At 43.2% G+C, this 11850-nt stretch overlaps 1 protein-coding gene across 2 annotated transcripts; it reads right to left on the bottom strand.

The window, feature by feature from the left end:
• Positions 1 to 7590: 7590 nt before the first annotated feature.
• On the bottom strand, positions 7591 to 11605 carry TMEM213 (transmembrane protein 213). 2 transcript variants are annotated; one of them, XM_056516315.1, is made up of 3 exons: positions 11143 to 11605; positions 8940 to 8993; positions 7591 to 8495 (listed from the first exon to the last, which is right to left on the bottom strand). In XM_056516315.1, exons 1-3 carry the CDS (start codon positions 11219 to 11221, stop codon positions 8326 to 8328), a joined length of 303 nt encoding a protein of 100 aa, XP_056372290.1. In that variant the 5' UTR covers positions 11222 to 11605; the 3' UTR covers positions 7591 to 8325. The 2 variants fall into 2 exon arrangements, with proteins under 2 accessions (XP_056372290.1, XP_056372291.1); XM_056516316.1 differs by having other exon boundaries at positions 8940 to 8990; positions 11143 to 11395.
• Positions 11606 to 11850: the final 245 nt, after the last annotated feature.

Below are 11850 nucleotides of genomic sequence, written 5' to 3'. Positions count from 1 at the left end.
CCAATTACCAGCCACCAGTTCCAAGAAGATCCTTAACAAGGGAGACCCACGCTTTTTGCAGCTACAGGAAAAGCTGCTACAAAAGGATTCTGTGGAATGCATGTGCCAGAATGTGTTTCCACTTGGAAATTCTGGGAGGAGAAAATCTGTCAGCTTCTACATCTCCATGTGCTTGAGTTCTTTTGCCAGTTTTTTTTAATTGACCGATTAAAAGGTGGGACGGGGAAAACCAAACAAACCTTTTTTTCCATGAAACTTACATTATCCTGTATTTAAGTATCTGTTAATGAATCTACCGGTTTCTGAAAACACCGATCAGATGAAAAGTTGGTACAAGCACAGAAAGCTGTTGCCAACTGTTGCATCCATTTCCATGACTAAACCATCTGGTTCGTGGAACCTCGGGCTCTTCCCTTTCTTCACAATTTTCCTTGACATTTGTGTTTAGTCTGTGTTTAGTTTGGCATATTAAAGAACTTGGCGAGATGAGAGCTACATAATTTAGCATGGTTGGTCTCCTTTTCGTGGCCAAATTGTTGACCTCCAGCCTGCTTCTTGATTATATTTGGAGCTAAATGAAATGTTACAGTTATTTTTCATGCACTCAGTGTGGAAGGAGGGGCGTGCTTCAGTACTATGAAATATTCTCCACCTGGATGTAACACATGGTCATGCCAGTGGCTATGGGCTTTTGACTTGGGGAGGAAAACCTTGCTTTTAGGAGGAATGGATTGCATAGGTGCTGTTCTGTAATTTTGAATATGGCCACTTTGGAGCAGTAAGTGCAATCTGAGTGACTGTGATGTACAGTACTTGCAGTGGATCAGGCTTCTTCCCTAGTGGTTGGGGAGCAGCAGTGTCAGACAAGGTCTGCATGTATCACCCTGCACCCAAAGGTTGGTCTGGTGTTGGCTAACCCAGTAAGGTGCACATTTATGGACAGGTAAATACACAGAGTGATCACCCAAAAGTACTTGTTCCTACTGAGCCAGTGTCTCTAAATTAGACCCTGAACAGCAGGGTTATGGCATTATCTGAGAAACAGGCTGTGTACAGCGATTGTCCCTTCCCAGGAACCACAGCAGCTCACACTGTTGTTAACTCATGCTTGAAAACACATTGGGTGGATTACCTAAGGAAGCTGGGTGCATATTCAAGCCCAAGTGAAGTCACCATTTGTGTTATGTGGATGACAGTAGGCAGCTGAACTCACTTTTTTTAACTTTTGCCCTCACTACATTCCCCACTTTTCCAGCTGTCATAGTTTTTAGCTGAAGGAAGAAATGTGCATTTTCTGTTGTGTGCCTTAACTAGCAGTTCCTTGTAAACAGGTGCCAGTCCTTGAAAATCCCCTATTTTGGCCAAGAGCTTTGAAGTGGCAGGATGAGGAACTTTGGTGCCTTTGAGGTGGGGATGTGTTGTGGGCCATATTTTTGCAGATGCAAAGAAATAAATGGATTTTTTTCTTTTAAAAATAGCACCAGTTTGGTGTGTTCTGAATATGAACAGAAAGCTTGATGAAATTGATGAAAAAGGATAGCTTCAGATTGTCAGAAGGCAGAGGGTGGCACCAGGTCTCCATGACCACCTGTGACAGTGCTCTGTAAAGAGAGAAGAAATCTTAGGGATTCCCCCTGCCCCACTCAAGCGAAGTCCATAGCAGCCCCTCTTTGAAGTCCTTCACCACTTGCAGTGCTGGTTTGTGTGAGTGAGGAAAATCTTTCATCTGTGAGACACCCAAAAGCAGTTCACCATGGCTGTGGAGTTTCTCCTGGACTGTTCAGATACGCCTGGAGACAAGCAGCAGCTTTGAATCGCTTAAATGTGGAAATAAAAATCCATTTCCCTTATGTGGAGGGTATGTTTTTCTCTTTCTGTTAAATTTTATTTAGAAATGGAGGAGAAAGGATGGGGATGTATTCTGCTGTCACCAGTAGACAAGTTTCAGTGAGGGCAGAGAACACTCAGCTTGTGACATAGGACTGGCAGTTCAGATCCGAACATTGCTCTGCATGTTGCCCCTGGCTACATCTGCATGACTTCCACTGAAAACTCTGTAGACACATGTATGCTTTGGAAGAATTCATCCTACAGATTCTTCAGTGCAGTTTGGGGTGCATTTGGCAAGATGCTCTAGCTTTGACGTACAAGTCCCAGGTGAGTTTACTCACACAGTGTGAGAAACTTGGGAAACAACAATCCTGTGGAGTTGCACTTTTTGAAGAGACTTTTCTGGAGTAGAGCTGCAGTCCCATGAATCCCACTGAAGACAGATAGATTAAAAAAGAAACTACATTAGTGTTAGGAAAATTCACGTTTCTTTGCACTTCGTAGTTTGTAGGGATGGAATGTTTTGTCTTGATTTTGTGTTACTTTTTCTTGGTACCTTTTACATATCAATTTTATTTTTTTCCTTAGTAATGGCCACTCCTGTTTAGTCTTGAGTAGTTCTCACTCCATAAGTAGAAGTTTGTGTTTAGGCTGTTACATCTAAACTGGAATAAAGCATTGGCATATTTGAACTGCTCATTGAAATGCTCTGAAGAATCTTTTGAAACAAATGCCAAGCCTCCTTGGATCCCTGACATGGTGGTTTTCAGGTTCGCTTGCAGAAATCTTCTTATTGCCACCTGTAGAGCAGGTAAAATTAAATGAGAACTAAAGAGTTTTCAGATGAAAATTATTGGTTTGCATTTCCAGATATATTCAAATGTACATGCTTCTTAAGAGCTCTGTAGTGTTCCCAGGAAAACTTCTCAAGTATTTCCATCCCAAGGCTTCTTGGAAGTTGGTTTCCTCATCTAGGCTGTTGGAAGGTTTTAGTGCTGTGCATGAGTTAAAAGCAGTAGCTGCATATTGTTTGTGTTTCAGGAACAACTTTTTTGTATTCAAGGAGAAATAATGCTGTGTTGTATTTGGCAATGCACACCGTTTTTTGGTCCTGAAACACAGATCTGAAAGAAACTTGACTAAAGAAATAAAAATTTTAAAAATTTTAAAAATATGTGATGATGAAAGGGTAGAAAGCTTTTATCCTTGGACTTGAGGAAATAGGAGAAAGAGTTGTGGATTAGCCACGTCAGAAGTAATTCAGCCTAGTCACCAAATATGAAATAGTTCAAATTCAGTGCAGTACAGGTGATATGAGTATTCATAAATTTCTAAACTGATTGCTGGATTTGTGTCCATGCAGTCCTGGATAAAATTATTTCAGATAAGTTGCTTTGTATTTTGCATGGAACTCCCAATCAAGCATTTCCATCGAATATTTTGATCCTGACAATTATTTCTGTCTTCAGGCTTGATGGTGGCACAGCAATATCCTGTTCAGAAGATTTGTAGATGTGCAACCATGTAATTACATTATTGCTAAATCCTCCTGCACTTCACTGCTGTGCGGAAGAAAATGCTGAGGTGCTTGAAACAATGGTCTTGCTTTTGCAGAGTAGAACTGCAATGAAGTTTGACAAGTTTTTTGTCATTCTAGCAGACAGCATCACTGACACATTGCCTACAATAATATTGATCTGCTGGGGAGCCCTTTCCTGCAGCTGAAAGAGCACTCAGCTCTAGGGCCAGTGAGTATTATTTAGTCTTCTCAAGGGAGAGCTAACACCTCTTACCTAACATTGTTACATCTGTATAGAATGTTAGTATTGCTCAGCTAAAGCACAGTGGTTTCTTCATGTGTTGAGCCCAGAGGGTTGCTACATTAGAACTTGGATGTTTTTTAAGTGATCTAACTTACATACACAATATGTTGAAGTGCCATGAAGGGGGAGCAGTCTAGTAGAGGTGGGGCTTTGCAGGTGTCTCCCTTCTCCCATTTAGACAAAGCAGACACAGCTGTGGAAAACCTGAAGAACTACTTTAATTTTTGCTCCAGAAGTCACAACTGTCAAGGCTGTACTGTCAAATTGGACAGGAAGAGTCTCCAGTCTCTTTTTTTCCAAGCAGTTTACAGACTTGGGAGACAATACTGCATTGTTTATGTAGTGGTTTATTTCTGCATGGTTATTGCAAACTAGGAGTTGGAAACTAACTCACTGAACATGTTTGATTTTGGGACAGAAACCTGCAGTGAGCTTTGAATTCCACAACAGATACGGGTACCACAGATGCCACAAAATAAGCAGAATCACATGTGTAGAGATAAAAGAGGGTGGTGGCTTCCCAAGAATGCCTATATTCCATTCCTTGGCAGTAATTAATGTCAATAAGTTTTTGAAATCCTAGTTTTTGTAATGACTTTATCGAAATTCCTACGGAGTCCCAGTACAGAGCACCTTTTCTTATGAATTTAAGCTCTGTCTAGTCTGTGTGTTTCATGTGAGTAGGGAGCCCGGCTGCTTGCCAGTTTTCATTCCTCTAGTGACATGGCAAAGTGTAATCATTGTAAAGTGCAATTGCTTAATATGTAGCTCATTCACAAAAACCCCAAGGATCAAGGCAGTGAGTAATGTGAGTCATTACCAGAGCAGTGGTATCTGAAAAGATGAAGAGTCATGCTTCAAGTACCAATCCATTTAATCTGGAATTAAGAATTCTTTAAGTCACTAGTAGATGTGATTGATATTATGTCCAAGCAAATTAAAGCAGTTACCCTTCAATGCTGTGCTGCTGCTGCTGTTTTTCTCCTTTGTTATTAAAAATGCTGCTCAGTTACATGTCCCTAATGCTCTGTTTGTCTGTCTGAAATATTTGCAGACCAGCAGCTCTTCCAGGTGCCATCTCCATCTCCCTTTCCAGGCACTACGTGCCTGAGATTCAGAAACTTAGTACAGAAAATAGGAAGAACTCTGCTGATGTGGTCAGCTGAAGTTCAAACTTGTGAATTTTATTCACACTTTTCTTTTTTCCAGTGATCCAAGTTTCAACAATTTTCTTGGGATTTTTTTACTAAATCATAAGAGATGGAATAGATTTATTTTTTCCATCTCATTCCAGTGAGGAACTTTTTGGTCCTGGACAGACAATAACTACGAATGACTGAAGCATTAACATTTCCATCATCATTTAGAGCTATCATCTTACTTTTTACATGTTTGGAGGTGTGCAAGTGCCCACACCAACTCAGTGCCTTGAGGTTGTATGTAGCAGTCTGATGGGACACTGAGGTTTAACACAAAAATGATTTATGCATGCTGACAAATCAGTGGTTATGCTTTGCTTCCAAGGATTCCCGTGGGAACAAAACTGACAGGCTTCCTGAATTACAGTGAAAAAAACCCAAAGAACAAATCAAGGCATGTGCTGAGTCTTTGAGTAGCTCCCTTAAAATCAGCAGGGGTTGGACAGCATTGTACTTGCTGGGATCTATGATTAGAGGTATTAAATTCTCAGTGATATTTTTAAGACCATGAAGTAGTACACAATAAATGAGAATATCAGTCTGCAACTCTGCTCATGGACCCCTTTTATAAGGCATTGTACTATACAGTCATGTATATTTAATTTAGGCATTTGTATGTTTAATTTGTGCGTCAAAACCAGACCATAGCCTTCAACTGTGACTCAATTGCTCTTAAATGAGGGGTTTAACCCACAGCCTCTGCTCCTGTGTGTTCCCTGGCTAAAATTATTCCAGGAAATGTAATAGCAGTCTACAGATAATCTTAACATTTTAGAAATAAGGTATGTATAATCCATTTCTGCCTGCTAATTTCTATCTTTATATCAATTTCTCAAGTCTTTCAGATGCAATTTTTTAATTCAGTGCTTTCCATAACTGGACAAGCCCCTGGAACACTGGCAACACCATTAGGGCTTTCTTCCTCCTTTTACAAAGTGGGTTGCTTTGCATTTTATTTGTGATTGCCCATAGGATCAGTACAGCTCATAGTGTATACCTTGGAGAGTCCCCTTAAAATAGTATTTTGATGGTTTGCCCTGTGTTATGTAGAAACAGATAACATGTTTACCTTGGAGCCTGTTGAGCACTGCCACCTTGTTTAGGGATCCCAGATACAACTGGGAACAGCAGTGCCTTCATGAGATTCATTACAGGACTGAGTTTTTCTGAGTGACTCCATTAAATGACTTGAAAAGAAGCAGCTGTAGATCAAACCTGACAATGTCAGATGTCAGAGTAGGTGATGCAGTAAGAAACAGCCCTGTCATATTAGATCAGAGGTTTACAGGTCACTGATCTAGAAAAAGTATACATTTCACAGCAGAAATTATCTGTAAGGTACTCCATTTTTATACCTGATTTTGTGGAGACTTGGGTATCACCTTTGAACACAGGCACACAAAATCCTTGAGGGCATTAAATGACAAAATACGGGTTTTTTTTCCTTTTCTCCCATTTGGTTGAGGTGGGAATCCTCAAAGGAAACTGCCGGAAGCAAAACCTGAGGTTTAAGTGTACTACAATCCTTGAAGATGGCTGCACAGTTTCGGAGAGTGTGTAGAATGAACGAGCTGTGTTCTAAAGGCAGGCTTTAGGAAGCCCCACAGTTGCCCAGTTGTTAGGAAGCTCTTTGTGGCTGTTGCTCTCATAGGACGCCTAGACCTTGCATCAGGTACTGAAAATCCAAAGACATGCCAAAGCTATGAAATATATCCCCTGAAAGATGAAGAGCAGTGCCATATCCAGCAGGCACTCTGGAGAGCTGTGGGAAGAGATCTGCAGAAGGTAGACATGAAGGCAGTGGAGATTTTTTTCACAGTATCTTTCACATTGCTTTCAGACCTATGAACATTTTCTGCTATTAAAACTAATGTAACAGGAAAAAAGTTATGTATGTAGGTAGATTTGTAGTACATGAGTGATTGCAGTGGTTTAACTGTTTAACTGCTTTTTATATTTTGGTGTTGACTGAGAGCCCTTTGTTTCATTAAATTTGTACATAAGTGAGAGGGACTTTGTTATTTTGCTCGGTTGTTTGGGTTTTTGTGGAAAGAAGTTGAGTGTCTCCAAAATTGAGATTTGTTATGAAAAATACTTTTATTTTAATTGCTGTATATTGAAATGTTGAGAATTAAGCCCTTCCCCTTCTAAACTTAATGTTCCTGACATAAGCATCTCTGTTCAGCATTTCACCCTGAAAGACTTCTTGTCTTAAGTGATAGTAGTGATAGGGAAGGATGTATTTCTTTCCTCTAACTTGCCACTGTTTCTCTTGATGCAGGATAGTCAATAAGGGACAACTGCCCATCACTTTGAAGTGGTGAAATTGTCCTGATTGAAGTGTTAATTGTGCCAGAATCAGTTGGAAGAGTCTTAAACTGATTTCTGTCTTTTCTCACTCATGAAGTCACATACTGATGAGCTGATGGGAGAGTACAATTATTTCTAGCAGATAAAGATCTCCAATGGTGCTTTATAAATCTAAAAGTAACTTCTTGTGTTTCAGTTGATCTCTTGCAGATTTACTAATATTGTGTAGGTCTAGGTAGGTTTAGTTTTGATTTATTGTTTTAATAATAGATAGAAATAAAACTGGTGCAACTGCACCAAATCAGAGTTTGATGCAGTGAGGCAAACACCCCTGGATGAATATGTCTTCCTAGAATCCTGTTTCTAACAGTTTGGGTTGAGTAATTCCTTGCTGATATAAGCTTTATCCATATAAACCAGTCAGTGAGTGTCTTTCAATCAATAAGAGTGTTTATTATCATATAAATAGATGGAACAGTTTTGGGCATGAATTGGATATTTTGGTTTAAAATCTGCTTGCCACAGTTCAGCTTGGCTTAGTTGCTTGGGCAGGTGGAAGCTGAATAAATAGGACCAACATTCAATTCCTGCATCACAGTTCATCTAAATGGCTCTGGAAAAATTAGTTTCACTTTCAAACCAGCTCAAACAATCCCTAAGTTTCCATAAAAATTCTTCCCATGTATCGGTTAATAGGCTTTTGAATATTGCAGGTTAATGAGTGAGAAGGACTTGGTAAAGTCAGTTACTTCCACTGACTGATGTAACCTGGCCTATAGCTTAGTAATGGCTCGGATAATGTTAATTCTTCAGGAAATAGCTTTATTTTCCCACTTTCTGTGTCAAACTCAAAGGTCATGCACCAGGTTGTGTCGAGACAATGTGCTTTATGCTGGTGACTGGTCCCTCAGCATGAGAGGGCTCAGGGAAAGTGGGGATTTTTGCACTGTGGCACATAGTTGGCGACTTGCAGGGACTTGGGTGCTCCACACCTTGGCTGGCAGCTCCAGCCTGCCAGAGAGGGTGAAGCCTCAGCAGCTGCCCTGCTTAGATCTGCCCTTTTTTGGTGGAAGGTGTTTTCCCTTTCTTTTTTGTCTCTTAGCAAGTGTTTGAAGTGCTTTGTCAGTCTGCCCGCACCTCACCGCTCCCCAGCTCGCTCTGCTTCAGGCCACCAGGTACTTGGGTTCGTCGGGGCGGAGTCTCATGATCTTGTCCACGCAGAGCAGGATGAGGGTCAGGAACCAGAGGCTCCAGCCCACGGCCGCCGCGATCCAGCCGTGGTCGTCCATGGCCGAGGGGCAGCACGCGGCCGCCTGCCGGCAGTAGCTCGCGCCTGGCGGGGGAGAAACGGAGCCCGAGTGCGACAGCTTTCCTTACTGGAGAAGGCAGATCCTTCCCCTCAACCTGGCTTTTAACCTGCTGGATTACTGTGGAGTAGTGGTGGGATCTCAGGTTATCTGGGGCTGGCTGTTTGGGAAGGACCTCGCAGGGCAGGGGAAAGAGGCACTCTATGGAACCCGTAATGCCCACAGCCAGGCAGTCTGACAGAGGGCTTTAGGACAAAAATTAGCTATCAATTAGTCTGTTCAAAGCTGTAAGTCTGTCTCAATATACCTAAGATATCATGCCATGACAGTGGAGAAGTCTTAGATATGCATCCTAGAGGTTGACCCACAATGGAAGACTCAAGATAAATTTCTTTCCAGGACAGCCTCCCAGTCACTGTGCAGACTCATCACATAACTTTAACAGGTAGCAAGGATTTATGAAGACTTACTAAGACATGGTGGTTCATACTCAGTTGTTGAAACATTGGAGATGTCTTCAGCTGCTGCCAGAAGGAAAGCACAGGAGAAAAGGTTAAGTTAGATTAGTAAAGTGATCAAGCAGGAAAATCTGAAAGCATTGGCCTTGTAGAGGTCTGTAGGATGGAAACAGCTTGGAGAACGTGAGTTCCTGCACATAAACATTGCTGCATTAGGATATGCTTCCTTATCCCACCACTTTTAACACTGCCTCCAGAGACTTGCTCTAGCAGCATCCCTCAGGTGAATCACTGTACCTCTGCTTGGTGTGACCCTGGCTGAGCCCTCCTCTTGGAGCTCAAATTAACCACTGTCCTTGCTCAGGCTACAGGGGCAGAACAAGCCAGCACAGAAATGGGAGACACCATTCAGTGGCATGGAGAGATCCATGGCCTCCTTTTGCCTTTAGAAAAATTCCAGGGTGCACAGGAGTCTGGCAGAGCCTCAGCAGGTCCACCAAGGCCCCAGGGGAAACTTTGGCTTGGCAGGTCAGAGCATCTGGAACTGCTCTGGCTGGACTCTGGTTCATACCAGCAGGATCACCAGATCAGGCTGGAAAATACAACATCCAGAAATAAGTAATGAGGGAGAGGCCTGGAGCTTTGATGAAGGTTTTTCCTCTTTATCCTGCTTCCTACCCAGAATCAGCAGACACACACACACTGACACAACTCTGTGGCTGGTGTCCAGGTCTCCAAATCTGCACATGGTGTGACAGGTCAAACCTCCTGAGTCCTCCCAATGCTGCCTTGCCCCAGCCTCAGCGTGCTCCCTGCAGCCCTGCAGGATCAAACCAGGACAGCTGCAGAATGCCTGCAGGGGTAAAAGCACAAGCTGCACTGCTCCCTGTGCATCAGCACCTGTCTGTCCTCTGCTGCAGAAGGAAGGGAGTCAGAGAAACAGCTCTTCCTGCCATGAGCAGCACAGTTCAAGTTTGGCCAGGTAGAGTATCCCCTGCACAGACAGATGAAAAATGGCCTGCAGAGGCTCCAGTAGTGAGGGCTCTGGCTGCATGGAGAAGCTCTAATGTGCTGCTGGTCCACAGACCAGGCAGAAGCTATGAGAGAAGTAGTCAAGCCATCACTCTGAGCTGGTAATTTGGAATGTAATAGAGAAAATCAGCTCCAGCTTGATTCACCAAAGATTGCAAAATAATACCTCAGGTTTAGTTTCAGCTGAGGAAAACAAACCAGAATGAGACATTTGACCAAAGATTTACTTTGAGTTTGGTGTTTTCTAAGTAACAGCAAATAAACTGAGGTTTACTTGGGACATGTTCTCCTTGGAGTCACCTGCTGTTGCCTAGCTCTGTGTTTTGAGCTGACCCACCACCAGCAATACCAGAGTTTTCCCTATGGCCTCTGCCATGCTCAGAGTGGGCCACTGGGCAACCTGCTTCAGGAGAGGGTCTGAGTATTCCCCATTCTTCTGTCTTATTCTCATAGGATTTGCAGAATGACCTTGGCCAAGCCCATAATTTGTTTTCTCAGTTAATAAGTACCTCACAAAAGCATTGGGAAGAATCATTAAAACCTGCATATGGCCTGTCAAAGGAAGAACAGAATTCTAAGTGCTGGATTGTGTTTATAGATCTTGCAGCCCAAAGAAGAGGCTGTCAAAGCCAGCCCATCTTTAAACAGGTCTCATCTGGTGCTGATATACAAATGCAGGCAGTAGCCTGGTGGGGAAGGAGCAGCTCACAGGTCTCATTTACATTTTGGTTTCAGCAACTTCTACAAATAAAGTGGCATCAAAAACCACATTTTCTGCAAAAAAGCTTGTAATGAAAGCTAAATTGGACTACAGTGATCCTAATGGCATTGCAGATGGTCCTTTGCCTCAGCAAGCAGAAGAAGGCCAAGAAACTGTGGTTCCTGTCTCCTTGCCCTTCAGCAGAGCAACCTGCAACTCAGTCACATTTACAGTGGCTCTGTAAATAGCCACTTTACAATGAACAAAGAATAACCCTTTACAATGATGCTGTGATCAGTCATGTCTAGTAATTCTCATTAGCATTAATTAATTCCAGCTCTTCATACTTTTGAGGTGAAGCGAGGGAGTGCCCCCTAATTTTTAAAGAGCAAGTTACTGTCGGTGGGCAGCATATGTAGGTATTGAGAGGAGTGGGGGAAAAGGGCAGGGTATGGAAACTGGGCCATAAGAGAAGAGAAATACCTGCTGAGCAGGAATCCCAGAGGGCAGCGGCGAGGAGGAGCACGGCGAGGGCTGCCCGGGGCTCACAGCAGCTCTTCATGGCCGGATCCCGCTGCCACTGCAGGGTCCTGGCGGAGCAGGGCACGGCGCTGGCTCTGCCGCAGCAAGTCCTCGGTGAGCGCAGGGAGCTGCCGTGCTGGCAGAGGGTGGAGCAAGGGAGCTTCCTGCCGCCAGGACACCTTCAGCTTTCCTGCCACAGCCAGGTGAGGGAAGAGAAGGGCTCTGACCGAAACGGCTTCAGTGGGAGGTGGGTGCCAGGAGGCGGCTCCTGAAGGTTTGATGCCCAGATAAGCTGCAGCTAGAAGGAGGAAAAGGCCTCCAGAGCCAGCCCTTCCCAACAGGGTCCCAGGCAGCTTCAGTCTTCGTGTCTCTGTTTTGGTCCTGTGAAGATGGTTTAATACAGCTGGATTGGAACAGAGACTTTGTCTCCCAGTCTGGCTGGGAGTTGGTTTTTAATTTTTTTTTTTTTTTTTTTTTTTTTTTTTTTTTTTTTTTTTTTTTTTTTTTTGCTTGACTGCAACTGACTATTGCTTTTCGGCTTGACTCCTGTAGTGATGCTTTTTTGGAATAGCTGTGTGGAAACCCAAAAACCAGCAGCCTTAGGTCTGCTGCTGTTCTTTCCCTGTGAGCACAGCTCTCTCCCTGCTTCCATCACACTCTGCAAAGTGG

This window comes from Oenanthe melanoleuca, chromosome 1A (assembly GCF_029582105.1).
Source record: "Oenanthe melanoleuca isolate GR-GAL-2019-014 chromosome 1A, OMel1.0, whole genome shotgun sequence".
Lineage (NCBI taxonomy): Eukaryota > Metazoa > Chordata > Aves > Passeriformes > Muscicapidae > Oenanthe > Oenanthe melanoleuca.
Note: the sequence above shows the minus strand (reverse complement) of the source record. Positions and strands in the feature narration are given on the sequence as shown.

Excerpts from the sequence above, each read along its gene's own strand:
- TMEM213 (XM_056516315.1), bottom strand. The coding sequence starts at position 11,221 with ATGAAGAGCTGCTGTGAGCCCCGGGCAGCCCTCGCCGTGCTCCTCCTC. Across the intron at positions 8,994-11,142 it reads CTGGGATTCCTGCTCAGCAG|CAGCTGAAGACATCTCCAAT; the intron begins GTATTTCTCTTC and ends TCCTTCTGGCAG. Across the intron at positions 8,496-8,939 it reads GTATGAACCACCATGTCTTA|GCGCGAGCTACTGCCGGCAG; the intron begins GTAAGTCTTCAT and ends CTCCCCCGCCAG.